Source organism: Lytechinus variegatus, chromosome 17, assembly GCF_018143015.1.
Source record: "Lytechinus variegatus isolate NC3 chromosome 17, Lvar_3.0, whole genome shotgun sequence".
NCBI classification, from domain to species: Eukaryota; Metazoa; Echinodermata; class Echinoidea; order Temnopleuroida; family Toxopneustidae; genus Lytechinus; species Lytechinus variegatus.
In genome coordinates, this window is record NC_054756.1 from 18,341,696 (window position 1) to 18,364,198 (window position 22,503).

Below are 22,503 nucleotides of genomic sequence, written 5' to 3' on the forward strand. Positions count from 1 at the left end.
TGTGTTATGTTTTACAGGGATCCAGAGCAGTGAAATGAGAGCAACTTCTACCTTTGCAATGAGCTGTAGGTTGTAGGGACCATTGACTTCTAGACTTGCTCCGATGGCTGCGGTGATGGCAGTTATCTTATCAATCGTCTCCTGGTTCAGATCTTGGGGTGGGGTAACAAGAGTTGCATCTCCCGAGTGCACGCCGGCGTTCTCTACGTGTTCCGAGATCGCTATGGCAACAATTTTCCCGTCCTGGGCTACTGCGTCCACATCAATTTCCTGCATCGAGATAAGAAGTTGCAATGAAACTTTCGAAATTATTCATCAGCGGAATGTCACTGACCCCCAGAGGTCACTTCGTTCACTTTGATGCCAATACTGGGGTAATAAGTAAGTTTAATCAGAATTATTGAGTATGTAAATACAAGGAACTCTGACAAGGGAAATTAATTACTTAAATGTGAAGCACTTTTCAAAATTATGAGATCATCTGGGCTTAAAACTCAATCAGACCTGCCAACATTTAGAAATGCTAAATCTGGACAACCAGGTGTCCAGGGGACCCTCAAAGTCCAGGAGCAGAGCACTATGAAGGGTTAAGAAGGCAGTTCCCCCCTAAAATTCCTCTATTTAACAAGTTAAGCCTACGGATGGGACTTGAGGGCATGAATCTTTTTTCTGGGAACATTTCGTCAACACTATCTGAGAATTGTTCTCGATTTTGATTGGCAGAGAAGCTTAGTTCATATGTCAGAGTTGTCAGATAAAACATCCATCAAGCCCTTTCATAAAATGCTCCCCAGGACGTCATAGAAAAATCAGAACAGTTGGTAGGTCTCTTAAATGATAGTTAGACCAAACGTGCATTAGACTAAATGATGGTTGGATTGATCGGCAAACGGATCAAATTGATAGTGGGTTTAGGGTGTTGGATGATATGAGAATTAGACCATCTGCTATTAGACCAAATGATGGTTGGATTGATCGGCGAACAGATCAAATTGATAGTGGGTTTAGGGTGTTATGAGAATTAGACCATCTATCAGACCAAGTGACCTACCTTGGCTTCCATGATGAACTTTGAGATGACGACGGGATGCTCCTTGCTGAGTGCGACGGCACTGCTGAGAAAGCCCTCTAGATCATTGTGAGTATGGGCAACATTCATCGCAGCACCGCTCAATACGTATGACGGACGCACCAAACATGGATAGCCAACCCTCTCACAGAACTCTCTGGCGGCCTAAAACAGGGGAGACAGAAGAATAAATCAGATTCGAAAGATAAATAAGAACAAGTGGAATGCCTCTGGCTGTCTCACCTGCATCACGCGGTTCAATATAGCAGCAGTGCTGACTTTGAATACTACTCTAACTCGCACAAGATGTTCAGTGATACATGGTTACTCTTATGTCCACTTTTTATGAACTAGACCAATAAACTTAGAGATATGATGGTTATTCAACAAAAAACCCCAACATGGCCAAAGTTCATTGACCTTACATGACCTTTGACCTTGATCATGTGACCTGAAACTTGCACAAAATGTTCAGTGATGCTTGATTACTATTATGTCCAAGTTTCATGAATCAGATCCATAAACTTTTAAAGTTATGATGGTAATTCAACAGATACACCCAATTCGGCCAAAGTTCATTGACCTTTGACCTTGGTCATGTGACCTGAAATGCGCACAGGATGTTCAGTGATACTTGATTATTCTAATGTCCAAGTTTAATGAACTAGACCAATAAACTTTCAAAGTTATGATGGTAATTCAACAGATACCCCCGATTCGGCCAAAGTTCATTGACCCTAATTGACCTTTGACCTTAATCATGAGACCTGAAACTTGCACAAAATGTTCAGTGATGCTTGATTACTATTATGTCCAAGTTTCATGAATCAGATCCATAAACAATCAAAGTTATGATGGGAATTCAACAGATATCCCCAATTCGGCCAAAGTTCATTGACCCTAAATGACCTTTGACCTTGGTCATGTGACGTGAAACTCATGCAGGATGTTCAGTGATAATTGATTAACCTTATGTCCAAGTTTCATGAACTAGGTCCATATATTTTCTAAGTTATGATGACAATTCAAAAACTTAACTTCAGGTTAAGATTTCGATGTTGGTTCCTCCAACATGGTCTAAGTTCATTGACCCTAAATGACCTTTGACCTTGGTCATGTGACACGAAACTCTACTAGGATGTTCAGTAATACTTGATTAACCTTATGGCCAAGTTTCATGAACTAGGTCCATATACTTTCTAAGTTATGATGTCATTTTAAAAACTTAACCTCAGGTTAAGATTTGATGTTGACGCCGCCGCCGTCGGAAAAGCGGCACCTATAGTCTCACTCTGCTTCGCAGGTGAGACAACATATATGGAGACACCACTATACGAGTGATGCAAAAAATATGGATAGCAATCTCTCTCAAATAAATCTCTCATGGCCTAGGACAGAGGAGACAAGAGTTTAGACCAAAAGGAAAAAATGAAATTTAAATTGTAAGACAAGATGAACCTGTTGAGCAGCACTGCTTGACACATGCTACAGCTGCATCATGTTCAGGTAAAACAGATGAATAAAGATTGGAAATCAAGACCAAAATTGATTCTTTGGACCTTGCGCGTCCAGGGAATCAAACCCGGGAGGCCAGAATCCGAAACGCCTGCTCTACCCACCGAGCCATCATGCTAATTGTTTTTTAACATAAGCTACATTCATGGCAACAGAATGCATTTGTAAAACAACCCCTTTGATTATGGTAACGTTCACTTGTCCTTTGTATACTTGAGAATGATAGATGAATCACAGCGCTTTGTGAGACAGGGCCCTATTCTGTCCATAGATATAACATATTCCTTGGCCATGTAACACAAGGGCTTGCAATGCATTGTAAATAAAAATAAAAAGGACCAACACTGATTGGCCAGTGCTACTTAGCGATCAATCGCAAACTCTGCTGCATCCAATCATCTTACCTCAATATTGGTGAGTTCCTTCCACTGGGGCTGGTTGAGCCCAATCTGGTCCAGCATACGAGAGAACTTGAAACGATTCTCAGCGTTGTCGATTGACTCGGGGGAAGTACCCAGAATACGGCACTAAAAGGGAGAATAAACAATATAAGAAAATATTATTATCATTATTCTAATTTTTTATTTGACTACTGATGCCAGATTAATATAAGATAATGAATAATGGATTTCATGTATCTAATGTAGATCTGAGATTTTTTATAGCATAGAACTACTTGCCACTGCGGATGAACTGCTTACCTACTCTACAATTTGTCACACACCATATGACTTTTTTTTAAACCTTTCTCAAGTGTAGCTTGGCATGAACCAACTAATCACAAAGTGGGCGTATTAATCACTTTCAGTGATACTTCTATTTTTCTTTTCAATTCTAGTTTTGTGAGTAAGAACTGCACTTTACAAATGCAATAATTAATACACATTTTGCAGCAGATACTGTGAAGATCGGAAAGGCAAGATTTTCCATATCAACTTATGGAAGTTGTGATCGTGCTGCGAAGGAACCGCTATATCCCATTATAGTAAGATATTTCGACGTGGAGTACAAGAAGGTAATAAGTGCCCTCGAACAGAAAGCTATGACAAATGAGACATCTACAGGAAAAGGCATATTCAACGTCCTTTTCCAAATTTTTTGTTGAGAATCAGCTCTCATGGGCAAATGTAATATGCTTTTCTACTGATAATGCTGCTGTTGTGATGGGAGAAAGAGCGGAGTACGGCCTTTTTCAAAGGAAAGAATAAAAACAAACTTCATCATCGGTTGCCCCTGCCATCTGATAAATCTTGCTGAAGAGAAAGGGGCATATCAGCTTCCCTTGTCTCCTGTAGATCTCCTTATTCCTATCTACTACTACCTAGAAAAGTCAAGCAAGAGGCACAAAGAGTACGGGCAGGTTGAAGTTCTGTGTGGAGTAGAACAACATGCCATCCTCAAACATGCCTGTACCCGTTGGCTGTCTTTGGGAACCACTGAAGCGTTACTTTCGTCAGGAAACATCAAGTAAATGTACCTCACAGAAGAAAGTCGGCGCAACTGTGAAAGCCCCCATTACGACACCAAGACAAAAACCACCACTGCGGCAGTATCGCACCAAGACCCAAATGTGATGCACCAAAGAACATGAGCACTGCATCCAACACCACCAGCGTTGCACAAATAAGAAGTAGGGTTGCACAAAGACCCAAATGTTCTGCTAAGAAAAACAGCCAACACTGCAAAGAAATGTATTAACTCTTCTGCAGTAGTTCTGGTTAAAAGAGGAGAGCTGACACAAAGATCAGTTCTCCAAAGTGTAAGAAATGTAAGCATTGAGGATTTGAAAACATTAGAATATACTTGTGTAGATCCAGTTTGTATTTGAAGTAGTATTGATGATTGCGACCGTGTTTAATGATAGGTGAAATTATTCACATTGAAATAATTGATGTCAAATGTGCTAGTAACTGACAATAAAATTACTAAATAAAATAAACATCACTGGTGGATAGCTTTTGATAAATCATTCGATTCACTTGCATTCTTTCAAATGATCTTTCACAAAAGAAATCAAGAGCTAATTTCTAAAAATATGTTTCCCTTGAGTTGCAGCCTATCATCAAAGAAGAAGTCGGTAGATGTGTCCTCCATCTTCTTCAAGTCTACATATTCAAGCAGCAGTTCTACAAAGAAGCCTTCAAGGGTGTTGGTTCCAGGAACAAAAACCTCACCATCACGACGTCAGCCAATGAAATGCCCTCATGTTTTTCTCTCTCGGTACGTGACAGGTCAGCTCCAGAGCCAACTTCTTTTGACCAATCAGATTGCGGCATTCATAAAAGTTAGCAATGGCTGCTCAGCAGGGAGCTGATGCCGGCCATCGGGCAAGACCAACTAAAGGAGTCCAGCTCAAAACGTTTTTGAGCTGGGATTTCCTTTATCATTCGCTGCAACATCCATTAATGAAAATGGAAGAGTGATAGTTACGAAGGTGAAGTGCCGGAGTTGTTCCAAATACATTGATAAGATTTAAAAAGGCGGCAGACTGAGGGGCAAGCTCTATCGGACTTGAACAAGGTTGCCGAGGAAGGTACCAGTTTCAAAATAAAACATACATTGTCAAGGCACTGTATGACAATGGTAAGCATATCTTGTCATCATACTTCACATAATAAGTTATTCTATTCACGGAAATGGCATAGTAAAAATTCATATTTTATCGTCATTGTGACTATTGGCTTGACAATATTATTCTAGCTTGCCTTCCCTGAATTAGGACACAAGACAGCACAACTTCATAGTGTTAGATTACTGTTGTACTGTAGTCGTACCGGTAAGACTCAAGATTTATTTTTTATGACATAGAATAGATTCTATCAATTAAAATTTTGTTTTTCATAGCTTAATCAATAGGTACAAAGTATTGCATTCACAATTTTAAGAAAAACTACAATTTAGCGTGTTGTATTAAATTGAGCTCCTCTAGAATCTCACGAGAGCGATTCTGAGGAGCTTATTAGAGCTCCTCAAAAATATGAGAAGAGCGATTTGAGCTCCACAAAATTATAAATATGAATGACTGAAGATCCCCATTTAAACCAAAAGGAAGGCAAGGACTCCTTGTTGGTCACGAGGTCACAGCCTTACTTGCTTCAATGAAGTTTCAAACTACCAAATTCTTTTCCTTTGCTACATGTAGGAGCTACTTCATAGCTGTATGTGACTACATTTTGAAGAAGTTTTCAATCAACGAGGTGCTAAAGCATGCAAGTGTTGCTGACCCTGAGCACGAGGATTGAGTTCCAGTTTGAATCAGTGTCATTCTTCATTGACATTTTTTTTATTCTTTGGAAAACAAGAGACAAAGTGTTTGTATATACATCTGTAAATATTGTTATTATACATGTGTGAATGTGGAGTATAAATAAATCAAAACAAATCAATCAAATATTCATTGGGCTTGTTCCATGTAGTTTTAGTTATTTGCGGGAATAAATACCAAACAACTGTCTGCGAACAATATCAATGTGCGCTAGAGAATTCAGGCCTCAATGGGCTAATTTACACCACCAATCAGGCTAGTTACTTGGGGCTTGTGTAAATAGACGTCGAAATGTTGACCAAATACATCATCATTAGTGTTGGTCCATATTTGATTTCAATGTTAGTTATCATCAGCAAAATATCGCCAATAACACGATATATCGCCAAGTTTGAAATTCATCAAATATGAGCTGCAATTCAGCGAGAGCAGGAAAGGGAAATGAAAGAAAGGCTTTCATTGGTGCTTGTCCATGGAAAGCAGGCATTTGGGGACCAACTTAAAAAATTCTGATTTGGTTTAATGCAACATAGAACAGCATTTTCAGCAAATGAATAGTGATTAACTATTCATAATTGACAATAATTTGATCATATCATGTAATCGCGAATATCAACGTAATCATAACACCATTATCAAATATTCAATATTTTTCAACATTGCACAATTTCGATAATATCAAAATATCGCCCATAGATAATCATTGCATGCATCATCCCCCTCTCACCTGTTGTCTGTGCAGAGCCATGGCGATGTTGTTAGGTAGCTGCCCTCCCATGGAGAGCACAACACCGCTGGGATCCTCGCTCTCATAGATATCCATCACCGTCTCGAAGGAGATCTCATCAAAGTACAGACGATCGCACATGTCGTAGTCCGTGCTCACCGTCTCCGGGTTGTAGTTGACCATGATGGTCTTATGTCCGTGCTGCAAATTAAAAGACATTGAAATGATCAGGTGTGAAAATAGCAGGAATGTAGTCGAAGCTTGCCTAGAGACCACATTTTGCTGGACATGGCACAAAGTCTATGGGAAGAGGGTTTCTCCAGTGGCCTTAATACATCCCTGGAGAATAGGGATAGAATCATAATCAGAATCAGGGCTGCCTACCTGAAAAAGAACATTTCAGTATTTTTAAAGCTGAAAATCAGTATTTTGATGATGACATCAGTATTTTCAATGAAATACCATAAGACAACACATAAAATGGAAACTCTAGAAATCAGTATTTTGCAGGAAACCATCAGTATTCTTCTTATTTTTAGTACTAAATACTGAAAATCCGTACTACTTGGCAGCTATATATGTTAACCTGGAAAGTTCTTTATAATGACAATAATTACAGTAACTATTGCTTTTTCTTGGCAATTATCACGAACTTATATCAGGGAGCGGTTTCATAACGAGTTACAACTGTTGTTAGGTTGCTATTATGGCAAATACCATGGCGACATTGCAGAGCAACCATTCACAACAAAGGTTTCAAAGGTAGTTGCAGTCATGGCAAAGCTACCACAGTTGCAATTCTTTATGAGACTGGGCCAAGGAGTTAATGTGCTCAACAATAATGTAACATAATTACCATGTCTTTTATGACAGAGCAGTTGTTATGCAATTATCCATTTCAAGGAATAGTTCTTCACATTAATAACACTTTTAAAAAAGTGAGAAAAATCAGATTTTAAAAGTCCCTTACTTCTCTTATTTCACTGATGCAGCGAACAGCGCACCAATCAAACTCCACGCTGCTCCCAATACGATACACCCCTGAACCGATCACCATCACATGACCTCCGGGGAAATCAAGGTCGTGGGTGTCACCGTTGTAGGTCAGATAGAGGTAGTTGGTGCTGGCTGGCCACTCTGCAGCGACTGTGTCGATCTGTTTCACGAACGGTTTTAGACCATAGCCCTGTCGAAGGGTGCGGACTGCTAGCTCGGTGCTGGAAAATGGTATCAATGATGTATAAAACTTGTGAAATTCTACAGGGTATTCGTTCTTTCTATACATGTAGAATCTACTCTCAATCATCTAACTGAAAGTAAAAGGCAAGCTATATCCATAAATTATAGTTGGGTCAATCCAGGTCAAATCAACCAATGCTTGTCACCCGACCCTCTTCGATTTTCTTTAAACTCGCACCAAATGTTGCCCCAAGTGTCTGACGGAAAAATCTGAAATATTTTGCCCCAAGGTCAAATGGTTGCTAAGATACGGCCTCCCATAGCAACCAATGCGCACTCAAAGAAATTATTTTAAATAAAATTGCCTATTTTTGATTGACTACTGCAGCAAAGTTTGATTGATTACAGTCTTCATTTTAAGTAAATTGGAAGAACTTTTTGGTCTAAACATGCAGAGTATACTGTAGCGCGGACCTGTCAACCGGATTTCGCACACGAGGTCACCGAAAATGGCGTTAAGCATCCGTGTCAATGATTTCAGAAGCATGTTTGGAGGCTCATAAATCCAAAACTAAATTAGCTTAGAACCAAATATTATGCACATTTATGGACTTTCATATACTCAACAGAATTACAAAAAATTGACCCAAGAGTGCGTGTCGTTTTCCTGTAGGGCGCCCTCAAAGTTGGATTTTTTTCAAAAGATGCCAAGTTCAAGGTCACGGATCACCTCACGTCCCATTGAGGAGGGGGACCAATTTCTGTGTTTTGATAGACATTTACCCATATTTTCAAGTGTTACTTGAGAAATTTTGCTACCGGAATGTTTAGGGGCTGATTTGCGCATTCCAAAATGGTCGTAAACACCCTAAATTTGACGTTAATGACACATACATGCTTTTCAACACTTTTCAAATTGTGATAACTCAAAGATGAAATGCCAAAAAACATTGATATCTTCTGTGATGATAGTCAGTAATTGGTATTAAAAGGATATATCTTCAGAAATAGTTTTTATTGTTGGTAATGACCTTGAAAACACACCTAAAATTCAATAAAAACAGTAAATTGGCTAATTTTCCAGAATCATATGGCATTCAAATGGTGTTTACATTGACTTTCAAATTTGTGTCATTTCAATACAAAAGGTGAGCTTGAGCCAAAACTTGAAAGACATGTTCAACTTTTGTTCTACTTTAAGCAACATAAAATATTTGAACTCAAAACTATATCATTTGACCTTGAAATTATGCCAAATATAGCTAATTATTGCTTCATAAGTAGCATATTCAAATCGCGCGTGTACATTGCACTTTGCAACACATTTCAAAATGGATTTTCTCATAGAGAGAATACCTGATCAGGCTGATATTTGCAGTATTGGTAGTCTGTAATGAGTTCTTGGAGGATCTACAATTTAAGTACGTATTCTCTCATGACAATGACCTTGAAAATACAGCTGAAAATCATGAAAATCAATAAATCATACAATTTTCATTAGTAATCAAGTGTTTTTACCCACTTTTCATTGTGTGTTATTCCATCTTAGATTGTGAGCTTATGCTGATAATTGCAAATCATGTTCCACTTTTGGTCTACTTTAAGCTACATAAAATATTTGAACTCAAAACCTTATCATTCGACCTTGAAATTGTTCCAAATATAGCTATTTGTGCTTCATAAGTAGCATATTCAAATCACACATGTACTTTGCAACACATTTCAAAATGGATTTTCTCAAAGAGAGAATACCTGATCAGGCTGATATTTGCAATATTAGTAGTCTGTAATGAGTTCTTGGAGGATCTACAGATCAAGGAACTATTCTTTCATGACAATGACCTTGAAAATACAGCTGAAAATCATGAAAATCAATAAATCAGACTGAACTAAAAACCATATTATTTGACCTTGAAATCATTCCAAATATAGCTATTTGTTGCTTCATAAGTAGCATATTCAAATCGTGCATGTACATTGTACTTAGCAACACATTTCAATACTTGGAAATAATTTCAAGGTCAAAATGATATGATTTTGAGTTCAGTCTGATTTATTGATTTTCATGATTTTCAGCTGTATTTTCAAGGTCATTGTCATGAAAGAATAGTTCCTTGATCTGTAGATACTCCAAGAACTCATTACAGACTACTAATATTGCAAATATCAGCCTGATCAGGTATTCTCTCTTTGAGAAAATCCATTTTGAAATGTGTTGCAAAGTACACGTGTGATTTGAATATGCTACTTATGAAGCACAAATAGCTATATTTGGAACAATTTCAAGGTCAAATGATAAGGTTTTGAGTTCAAATATTTTATGTAGCTTAAAGTAGACCAAAAGTGGAACATGATTTGCAATTATCAGCATGAGCTCACAATCTAAGATGGAATAACACACAATTAAAAGTGGGTAAAAACACTTGATTATTAATGAAAATTGTATGATTTATTGATTTTCATGATTTTCAGCTGTATTTTCAAGGTCATTGTCCTGAGAGAATACGTATTTAAATTGTAGATCCTCCAAGAACTCATTACAGACTACCAATACTGCAAATATCAGCCTGATCAGGTATTCTCTCTATGAGAAAATCCATTTTGAAATGTGTTGCAAAGTGCAATGTACACGCGCGATTTGATTATGCTACTTATGAAGCAATAATTAGCTATATTTGGACTAATTTCAAGGTCAAATGATATAGTTTAGAGTTCAAATATTTCATGTTGCTTAAAGTAGAACAAAAGTTGAACATGTCTTTCAAGTTTTGGCTTAAGCTCACCTTTTGTATTGAAATGACACAAATTTGAAAGTCAATGTAAACACCATTTGAATGCCATTATGATTCAGGAAAATTAGCCAATTTACTGTTTTTATTGAATTTCTGGTGTGTTTTCAAGGTCATTACCAACAATAAAAACTATTTCTGAAGATATATCCTTTTAATACCAATTACAGACTATCATCACAGAAGATATTGATGTTTTTTGGCATTTCATCTTTGAGTTATCACAATTTGAAAAGTGTTGAAAAGCATGTATGTGTCATTAACGTCAAATTTAGGGTGTTTACGACCATTTTGGAATGCGCAAATCAGCCCCTAAACATTCCGGTAGCAAAATTTCTCAAGTAACACTTGAAAATATGGGTAAATGTCTATCAAAACACAGAAATTGGTCCCCCTCCTCGATGGGACGGGAGGTGATCCGTGACCTTGAACTTGGCATCTTTTGAAAAAAATCCAACTTTGAGGGCGCCCTACAGGAAAACGACACGCACTCTTGGGTCAATTTTTTGTAATTCTGTTGAGTATATGAAAGTCCATAAATGTGCATAATATTTGGTTCTAAGCTAATTTAGTTTTGGATTTATGAGCCTCCAAACATGCTTCTGAAATCATTGACACGGATGCTTAACGCCATTTTCGGTGACCTCGTGTGCGAAACCCGGTTGAAAGGTCCGCGCTACAGTATACTCTGCATGTTTAGACCAAAAAGTTTTTCCAATTTACTTAAAATGAAGACTGTAATCAATTAAACTTTGCTGCAGTAGTCAATCAAAAATAGGCAATTTTATTTAAAATAATTTCTTTGAGTGCGCATTGGTTGCTATGGGAGGCCGTATCTTAGCAACCATTTGACCTTGGGGCAAAAAATTTCAGATTTTTCCGTCAGACACTTGGGGCAACATTTGGTGCGAGTTTAAAGAAAATCGAAGAGGGTCGGGTGACAAATTGTCTGAAAATTGGTTGATTTGACGAGGCTTGACACAGTTGTCATCTGATTTCATTAAGAACCATACAGCATCCACTAGAGTCCAAGTCACTTGAAGTAGTCTATAAACTATTTGAGGTCAGGTTCCCTGGACGAGATCATCATTAGAGCAACTCGTTATAAAAAATACCACACTTTTACAATGAGTTAAGTTCTGTGAATTTCTATGAGATGACAAAGTTTGTAAAAGTTGGTATTAAGAATTCTTGAATGTTTTCACTTCTATAAAAATGACATGGAAGTTTTTAAAGAATTACTGTTGGAGAATTCACTGTGAAAAAATACAACTGTCTTCCGCTACAACTTTAGACCAGAGATAATATCAAAACCAAGTTCAGAATATGGCAAACTCTTTAAAGGAGAATGAAACCTTTCGAACAAGATACTTGTGTGAAAACAGAAAAATCAAAGAAACATACCAACGAAAGTTTGAGAAAAATCAGACAAATAATGAAAAAGTTATGAGCATTTGGATATTGTGATCACAAATGCTATGGAGATCCTCATATTGGCAATGCGACAAAGATGTGTGATGTCACTTGTGAACAACTCTCCCCATTACTTTAGTATATGTTTCACTTAAACTGCCTCTTTCATCACATCTATCAGTAGATGTGTTCTTTTTATAGGAGGGTATGTAATAGATTTTTAAAGAATACATCATGGATAAAGATTTTATATCACCATAAGAAAAAGCAAAAAGAAACATTTTTGGGTATTTCATAGTCCATCAAAGGGAATCATGTTCACATGTGACATCACACATCCTTGTCACATTGCCAATGGAAGGATCTCCATAGCATTAGTGATTGCAATATTCAAATGCTCATAACTTTCTCATGATTTGTCCTATTTTTTTTCAAACTTTCTTTTTTTCCTATTCTTTGATTTTTCTGTTTCGGCAAAAGCCTAATCGTTCCAAAGGTTTCATTCCCCTTTAAATCGTTCAAAGGAAAGAAACCAACAAATCAACGCAATCCACCTCAAAATGCATCTGGAGATCTGCTTATCGGAGAACCCCAACTTCTTGGCCTGGAGCATCAGATCCTTAGAAGGTTCTCCGGGAGAGGTCTCCAGGGCTGTGGAGCAGCTGACGATGTTGTTGAACTTGTGGAGGAACCACGGGTCGATGCGGGTCAGGTCGTAGAGCTTGTCGATGGTGTAGCCTGCCTTGAGCGCAGCTGCTACCACGAAGATGCGCTCATCGGTCGGCAGTTTCAGGACCTGAAAAAAAAAGATTTATAATAATAATAACTAGCACATCAATGATGTGGAGCTCATCCGGCATCGCGCAATGAAATTTAAACACAATTTTAATTTTAGCCCAGTTGACACTGTAGTGAATAATATTGGTGACATAAAATTGAGGATATAGAATTGAAATTGATGAAGAAATGACATAGAAGCATTTTTTGTGATCTATGAATAAATTTCATATAAATCAAGCATAACTTTCTAGTCAAAATTTGACTCTGTGTAGAACCTTGGTGAACCTCATGTAGCTCTCAGATGGAACAAAAGTAATCAAAATCAATCAACAAATAAATCAATAATTTTTGTGAGTTTTGAAAATAATGAATAAATTAGCACATTTAATCAATTTCAGACTTCTGTGTTAAAATTTTGTATCAGTACTTCGAGCCATCATATAAAGCAAACAAAATTGAAATTGATCAACAAATAAAGAAAAGACATTTTTGTGATTTATGAATAAATTTCGCATAAATTAGCATTAATAATTTTCCAGACAAAATATCAAAATTTGGTGTGCAAGTTTGGTGAACCTCATGCAGCTCTACCAGATGGAAGAAAAAATCAAAATCTGTCAACAAATAAAGAAGAGGCATTTTCTGTGATTTATGAATAAATTTCGCATAAATTAGCATAACTAATTTTCTACTGAAAATTTCAAAATTCTGTGTAGAAGTTTGGTGAACCTCATTAAGCTCTCCCGGATGGAAGAAGAAAAATCAAAATCAGTCAACAATTAAAGAAGAGGAAGCATTTCATGTGAATTTTTACAAATATGCATAAATTGATTTTGCATAAACTAGCATTAAAATTGTTCTGGTCAAAATTTCAAAATTCTGTGTAGAAATTTTGAATCCCCACCAAGTGCTCTCATATAAGGTAAACAGAATTGCATATCTGCCAACCCCCCTGGGGTCCAGGGGGCCGCCCAGGACCCTGGCGGGGTCCAGGGACAGCGCCCCTTGTGGGGGTTTAGGCCGCAGTGTTGAAATTACTTTTATTTTTAGGACGCCAATTTTCATTTTACGAGAGTCATTTTCAGTTTTCGAGAGCCATTTTCAAAAAAGTGATTCAGCGCATGGTTTTGTATTGCAGTTTTTCCTGTTTGTTTACAAACTAATTTAATGTTAAACATTGTTTAATTGCTATTCATGTTTTCTTCATTGTTATCAATTGTTGAATTATTATTTTCTTTATTGTTGTCCATTTACATGTAGATCTAATGTTTATTATTTGTATCTCATTACTTCTTGTATACTAAATTAAAAGGATGAAGTTTATCAAATTTGAACAGAATTTGTATTCAGAGGAATCCTTTTCATAAACACTTGAAAATCACTTGAAAATTATTTATTAAATATTGAATGCACCACAGCCTGACAGCTAACATCACAATGTCAACTACTTCTCAAGCTAGGCTAGGCAATGCCTATATGCTAGCTCAGCTCAGCCACTGAACATAGCACAGCTCTCAGTCAATCACCACCGCAACACACAGCTCAGTCATTCATCACTGCAACACGGCGGTTATGAAACTGCATTAGCGCCAATACATGTATACACTCGGGCACTGACCGTTACTAAAAATCCCCACAGAAAATCCTAATTTCGGTCTAAAAATTGCAGGATCTGCACCAAATTTCCAGAGCACCAAGTGGCATAGTTCAGATTTGAGAAGTGGGGTCTCCAAAAATTACTCTAAAATAAAAATAAACTGTGATTTTCTTCAGAGTTCACGATCTTATTTTCTTGCAAATTTACGATGGTATCCTACAAAATTAATAAAATAGAAAAGGAGATTTTTTGCTATCAATGTTACGGCGAGACCTTGTGCCGTGCAGCGTTTTGAAAAATAGTACTAGGGATAAAGAGGGTTTGAAACTCGATACGCATTTTTCTGAAGCGCCGCGCCCGTGATTCTAAAAAATCCACTCAGTTACACGTCACAATGCGACGATGCATGAAAGTACAAACTAAGTTTACAATATTTTTTTTCTCACATGAAATTTCAAAAATCGGGACATCCCGATTTTTGGCAATTTTGAAAGTTGTAAAACGGGACGATCCCGATAAAATCGGGACAGTTGGCAGGTCTGAAATTGAAATCGGACTTGAAATGGCGAAGAAGAGCATTTTGAAATTGTGGACAGACAATGGATGCCATGCAACGACATAAGCTCATTTGGCCCTTCGGGCCAGATGAGCTAATAATGATAACAACAATGCCAACATCAACGAAAATGCCAATAAACACAAATAATGACAATGAAATATTGAAAATTATATTCATAATAATGATATTAATGATGATAGTAACAACCATAACAACAATAACGATAAGAATTAAAAAAGAGATGTTTTGTGAAGTGCCAAATGCACTATAAGGAGTGCTAAAGGTACAATCAATGAGAGAAGAAAATATAAACACAGCAAGAAATAAAAGACAAGACAGAAGGATTATCAAGAAAAGGAAGCACTAAATAGACTTACATTCAGGCAAGGTTTCAATATATCGACAGAAGAGCAGTCTCATATAACCAAAGAGAGATTATTTAGAGAAACCTTTCTTAAAAAGTGCTGCAAATTTAGAGGCTTTCTTTTTATCTGTTACCATCAAGTTGATTGTACTAGAGCCAACAAGTCAATTCCAAGATATAACAAGTGGAATGCCTCTGGCCGTCTCACCTGCATCACGCGATTCAACATAGCAGCAGTGCTGACTTTGAAAACTACTTTAACTCGCACAAGATGTTCAGTGATACTTAGTTACTCTTATTTCCACGTTTTATGAACTAGACCAATACACTTACAGAGATAGGATGGTAATTCAACAAATACCCCTAATGTGGCCAAAATTCATTGACCTCACATGACCTTTGACCTTGATCATGTGACCTGAAACTTGCACAGGATATTCAGTGATACTTGATTACTCTTATGTCCAAGTTTCAAAAGTCAGATCAATAAACTTGCACCTGTGCACCTGAATAGGTAGCCTAGCTTAGCCGGGTAATAATAACAGGGCCCGCAGGGAGAAAAGTTTTCGGAAATGAAGTGGCTACTCTGGGTAAATATACCATTATCATTAGGTGATCTGTCAATCGACAGATCAACTTTTAATTTTGTACAAATTTTCTTTTCTTATTTATTTATTTATTTATTCATTATTTATTTTAATCCCTTTTCTTGTTAGTACAAAATCTCCAAATCTACATCATCAATTATCTTCAAAATATCATCAAATATGGAGACATACACATGTGATGTGTATAAAGCAAGTTCAAGGTCAAAAAGGTCATCATGGCGTCATCTAGACCATTTTGTAAAATCCCATTATTAATCATATCTTCATTATCAATTATCAAAAATTACCAATATTTACATCACATTAACTTCAGGTCAAGGGTCAACTGCCCATGTCATGAATGGTCATGAATGTAAAGGTCACGACGTGCGCGTACGCGTGCATCAAAATTTTAAAATGCTCAAAATCACTTTTTTACCAAAACAGAGTACGAATAAGGTCATTTTAAAGACCCTGACCGGTGTAAAAACAATCATATATTAAAAGAAATGCAATGATTCATACAATACAAATATACCAAAAATATTCTATACATCTCCTTCCATTTTTTAGAAATATTAGATAAAAATCAAAGAAACTGCTCCTCCAAAGTACGCTTCGATTGAGCACCCCACGTCGCCTGGAAAGGATGACGTCATGTTGTGTCTGGAGGGTTGCGATTCCATAGGTTTGTGTACAAAAGCATTGGGTATTTTCTTCCATTTGTATATTATGAATCCAATTTTTTTTTCGTTTTCAGATGAAAATGGCACTCACAATTATTCACTGTTCAAATTGATGGAAACCTACAACTATTCACTGCCTTTTTTGTGACTTCTTTGTTTGGCTCTTATTGGGCCTAAATTGCTATGTCAGGAAAAGTTGTAATACATAATCTGAATGCAGATAGATTTGAAATCTACGCCAAATAAGCAGGAAATAAAATATGGAAACAAGTGGAATGCCTCTGGCCGTCTCACCTGCATCACGCGGTTCAATATAGCAGCAGTGCTCACTTTGAATACTACTCTAACTCGCACAAGATGTTCAGTGATACATGGTTACTCTTATTTCCCTTTTTTATGAACTAGACCAATAAACTTACAGAGATATGATGGTTATTCAACAAAAAACCCCAACATGGCCAAAGTTCATTGACCTTACATGACCTTTGACCTTGATCATGTGACCTGAAACTCAAACAGGATGTTCAGTGATACTTGATTACTCTTATGTACAAGTTTCATGAATCAGATCCATAAACTTTCAAAGTTATAATGGTAATTCAACAGATACACCCAATTCGGCCAAAGTTCATTGACCTTTGACCTTGGTCATGTGACCTGAAACGTGCACAGGATGTTCAGTGATACTTGATTACTCTAATGTCCAAGTTTAATGAACTAGACCAATAAACTTTCAAAGTTATGATGGTAATTCAACAGATACCCCCGATTCGGCCAAAGTTCATTGACCCTAAATGACCTTTGACCTTAATCATGAGACCTGAAACTTGCACAAAATTTTCAGTGATGCTTGATTACTATTATGTCCAAGTTTCATGAATCAGATCCATAAACTTTCAAAGTTATGATGGGAATTCAACAGATATCCCCAATTCGGCCAAAGTTCATTGACCCTAAATGACCTTTGACCTTGGTCATGTGACATGAAACTCATGCAGGATGTTCAGTGATACTTGATTAATCTTATGTCCAAGTTTCATGAACTAGGTCCATATATTTTCTAAGTTATGATGACATTTCAAAAACTTAACCTCAGGTTAAGATTTCGATGTTGATTCCTCCAACATGGTCTAAGTTCATTGACCCTAAATGACCTTTGACCTTGGTCATGTGACATGAAACTCTAATAGGATGTTCAGTAATACTTGATTAACCTTATGGCCAAGTTTTATTAACTAGGTCCATATACTTTCTAAGTTATGACGTCATTTCAAAAACTTAACCTCAGGTGAAGATTTGATGTTGACGCCGCCGCCGTCGCAGCCGCCGTCGCCGCCGCCGTCGCAGCCGCCGTCGGAAAAGCGGCGCCTATAGTCTCACTTTGCTTCGCAGGTGAGACAAAAACTAGTTCAAAACTGTAGATTTCATAATTTAAGCATGTAGGAAAAAATATATGTGATATCACTCTGTGATGGAAGTGAAGAAAATGAAATGCGTAATCTGGAAAACAAAAAAATAACCCAGTTTTTCTGTGTACAAACCTATGGAATCGCGACGCTTCTTACACAACGTGACGTCACGGTCTCGAGGCATTTGAAAAGCACAATAAAGCCTATTTTCTAAGCCGGGTTCGAAGCCCGATAATTGGAATATTCTTAAGCAAAATACTCAGCTGGGAAGGGTGAAAATGAATAAAGCTCACAATGCTGTATTTAGTAGCTTATAAGCTTTCGATTGGTATATAATTTGTCAATTTCATTTTTTGGTCCGGTCTGGGTCTTTAAGAATTTCAAAAAAGTTATTGCGCTTAACGGCACTATAAAACAGTGGATTGTCATTTTTTTATATTATTGCATAATTCTGACGTCATCAAAATGGCATCAGAACTCAAAATTCCCATTTTGCTACTTATGACGTCATCATAATTACGCAAATTTGACTCTCTAGATATTGGCAAATTTGACTCTCTAGATATTGGTCAATTTTCGCTCAGTTTTCAATATGTTGTAGATGAGGACCTACTCTTTTAATGTGATGGCTTTATTTACTTTTTAAGGAATGGATCATCCTGAAAAATGGCAAGTTATAGAGGCATGTCATTTTCGCTCATTTTGTGTGCAATCTCTATGGGAAATGACTTTTTCTCAAAACTGGATTTTACATTCTTCTATTTCGCGAGCCATATCTCCATTTCTATTTGTCGGTTTTCTCTGAGCTTGGAGCATGTTGTAGCTGAGACTGTAAGCTATCGTAAGTGTTGTCTCCATTTTCTGATCAGATGCCGGGATCATTCCGGTATTTCACTTGCAACATTGGATTTGAGATCCACTTAATTTGCTTATGTGTAAAGTCTATGGGAAACGGTGTAGCTCAATTGGTAAGGCATCAGACTTGCGTCCTTTAGGGTCCAGGGTTCAAGCCCAGGGGTGAACATGAAATTTTGGTGATTGGTGATTTTTTTACCTGATTGCTAAGAAAGCATGAATGCTTGTAAGCAAGCAACCAGAGGACCGACGGCTTAAGGTCCCCTCCGAAGGACCTGGTACTGAGGATTAATGCCTTACCAAAGGGCACTAGCGCACCAAGTGGGAATTGAACCCGGGTCACCGGAATACGAATCCCCCGCTCTACCCGCTCTTTCTTTTTTTTTTCTTTTCAACATTTCACAAATGGCCCTTTTATGACCAATACAATGTATATAAAATAAAACATTGGACAATAAAAGAGATTGAAATCCCTAATGTGCAATATGTACATGTTCCTGTACAATATGTGTATGACCTACACTTTTTCACACAACTTTCTAATTTCCCTCTTTTTCAGGAGTATTCAACACAATTCTTTTCGTAAGAGAAGTTCAGTTTTCATCAGGATGATCATATTGATCTCAATAACCATGCTGATTGTCTTCATTATCATGAAAATCAGAGACAGATCACCTAATTCGTACCCATGACAAATTAAAATTCTAGTTATTACTATTATGGTGACATATGATCCTGAGCTGCCGCAAGCTTCACATAATAATATGCATGTAGGTTTATTATCTGGCAAATTCACAAAAACAAAATACTCTGAAAATGCTACTCACCTCATCCGAGACCTTCTTCTTGTCATGATCAAATCCTGTCACGTTCTCATCCACCATGCGAAGGGCTTTCTGGAATGCCTCTTCAAACTTTCTTCCAACAGCCATCACCTCTCCGACACTCTTCATCGAACTACCAATCTATCGAAAGAGAACAAAAAATATTTGTAGGCTAGTAAAATATACTCGCAGGGATGTTCTTCAAATTTTCTCCCCATGGTGCAGTCCTACAAAATGATAAACATTTTTGTACGTCCAACCCCTATTTTCTCAAGTCTTACTTCATTTCATAAACTGACCAAGTCATGATCCTGAGAGAACATTACATATTGTCAGAAGAACATAAAATCATAGACAGAAAATTTCATGAAGGTCCAACATATAGTGGGTTGGATTTACATATTTTATGGAATTGCCCCATGGCTTACACTCCTATAATACTCCATTGAACTCCAATCTATCTGAAGGAAGAAGTGAAATATACTTGTCAGAGAGAAAGACACATTTCCAGGGTTATTTTGCATTTTTTCTTTCAAACTCCATTTGAGGCAAAATCTATTGTCCAGTAACAGTAAAATGTCACATAATCATCATCACTGTCGTAAGATCCCCGACCTTACAAATGCTCACCCATATTTTTTATTAATCACATAAGCCAAATTATTTGTTTGAACAAAATATGAATGAATTTCATACATCCCTTATCAAATTTTGAGAAATAATGAATAGAAAATTTCTATCTCCAAATATCATACTTCAATTTAATCTGAATAATTGAGGATCCAATTAAGCACCAAAGAATATGATATAGTTGCTTGTAAAATCATGCCTAATTGACAGCTTTATTACACACCCTCTCTTTCCCTGCCCCCCCTTCTCCCCAGCCTGTTATCATTATGCAAACTTTGCCATCCCAAACTACAAAGAGAATCCTTAATTTTGATTGGTTGAAGAGCATTGTTGCTATGGTAGTTGCCATTGACTGGCAAAGTTAAAGATAATGCCAGTTTTGGTAACGATCTCAAAATGAGATTGAACAGAATCAAATAAAATGACCACCCAAGTGTTTGTATGTGTTTGTGTGTGCCAAATTACTCTGGAAGGAAATGTGTAATTACTGAGAAATAATCAAAATAAGTACAGAGGTCCATCAAATGTCAGGTATTCTCCAAAGCAATATTAATACACTATCCCACATATGCCTTTTTGTGTTAGTGATCATCAAAATGATACTAAGGCTTTCAGCTATGACTTCATGATTTCACAAAGATAAGTTTATTTCAATGTACCAGACTTAGATCTATCATAATATGGTGGTATTTAACTTTGATTTTAAAGACTTTCTCATAAAATAATTGTTTGCTGCTTTCTTTTTACTACTACTTTCTTTTACCTTTAATGTAAAGGCCGATGAGCTTTGATCTTTTTCTTACCTTCTTGCTGACTTTGGTGAACTTCTTGAGGTCCCACCGAGGTATCTTCACCACACAGTAGTCCAGACTGGGTTCAAAGCAAGCCGTGGTGGAGTTGGTGACCGAGTTCTTCAACTTGGGAAGGGGGATCCCCAGGGCAAGCTTGGCAGCGATGTAAGCTAGAGGGTAGCCAGTGGCCTTACTGGCCAGGGCAGAGCTACGGGAAAGTCTGGCATTCACCTCGATGATGAAAAACTGTGGAGGAAAGACGATATAAGACGAATTATCTCGTCTTTGTAAGAATGAACTTTCTGTTGTTACAATTCAAGATAATACTAAATACATCTACAATCAAAGATCACATATTTTGCTACAATTCAAGGGTTATACTACATACAAAATATAAATCAGTCTATTATCAAAGCACATATTTTTTAAAACAATTAAGAGGTAAAATTAAATACATAATATAAATCTGCGTACAGTCAATGACAAATTTTGTTACAATTCAAGGATGAAACTAAATACGAAATGTAGATCAGTCAATCATCAACAATCATAATTTTTGTTACAATTCAAGAATAATACTAAACACAAATATCGATCACAGTCTGAAATCAAAGTCTGCAGCCTACCTCGTGCGACTCTGGGTTGAGGGCGTACTGTATATTGCACTCTCCTACGACCCCCAGATGTCTGATGACCTTTATAGCTGTCTTCCTCAGCATGTTATACTCCATGTTAGTTAGGGTCTGACTAGGTGCTACCACGATAGATTCACCCGTATGGATTCCAAGAGGGTCAATGTTCTCCATGTTGCAAACCTGAAGAATAAAAGGAGGACACCTAAAGGTTAGATTTTTTTCTTTTTTTCTCCTATGATTTGTCACTGTAGTAGGCCTACAATACTTTTATAATAGGCCTGCACGAGAGGCAATGCTCTCCATGTTGCAAACCTGCACAAAAAAGGAGGACACTTGATTTAGGTTTGATTTTTTTTTCTCCTATAATTTGTCGCTGTAGGACTACAATACTTTAATAATAGGCCTGCATGAAGGTCAATGTTCTCCATGTTACAAACCTGAACAAAAAAGGAGGACATTTGATTTAGGTTTGATTTTTTTTTTCTCCTATAATTTGTCGCTGTAGGACTACAATACTTTTATAATAGGCCTGCATGAAGGCCAATGTTCTCCATGTTGCAAACCTTAAGAAAAATGGAGGACATTTGATTTAGGTTTGATATTTGTTTTTCCTCCTAGAATTTGTTACTGTAGGCCTACATTACTTTTTAACATTAGGCCTGCAATATATTTTCAACAAATTCAAGCTACATGGGAAAGTAAGAAATTGATTCAAAGGTTCGAGGTTTGGACACTGGTTATGTCTTTTGAATGGTGACTTAAAAACTATAATAATAATAACCATCAATGGGAACAAATAACATACTGAGGTAATACTACAATAATAGAT

General features: G+C 37.0%; 1 protein-coding gene across 1 annotated transcript in view; it reads right to left on the reverse strand.

The window, feature by feature from the left end:
* LOC121430504 (CAD protein-like) overlaps window positions 1-22,503 on the reverse strand; it is a 68,957-nt gene that overhangs the window by 30,033 nt on the left and 16,421 nt on the right. Inside the window, exons 12-20 of the mRNA XM_041627786.1 lie at window positions 21,666-21,854; window positions 21,052-21,285; window positions 19,622-19,759; window positions 12,512-12,753; window positions 7,547-7,793; window positions 6,577-6,777; window positions 2,989-3,111; window positions 1,052-1,234; window positions 52-270 (exon numbers count right to left, since the gene is read on the reverse strand). Of these exons, the coding sequence (XP_041483720.1) occupies window positions 52-270; window positions 1,052-1,234; window positions 2,989-3,111; window positions 6,577-6,777; window positions 7,547-7,793; window positions 12,512-12,753; window positions 19,622-19,759; window positions 21,052-21,285; window positions 21,666-21,854 (1,776 nt within the window). The remainder of the gene's footprint in view (window positions 1-51; window positions 271-1,051; window positions 1,235-2,988; window positions 3,112-6,576; window positions 6,778-7,546; window positions 7,794-12,511; window positions 12,754-19,621; window positions 19,760-21,051; window positions 21,286-21,665; window positions 21,855-22,503) is intronic.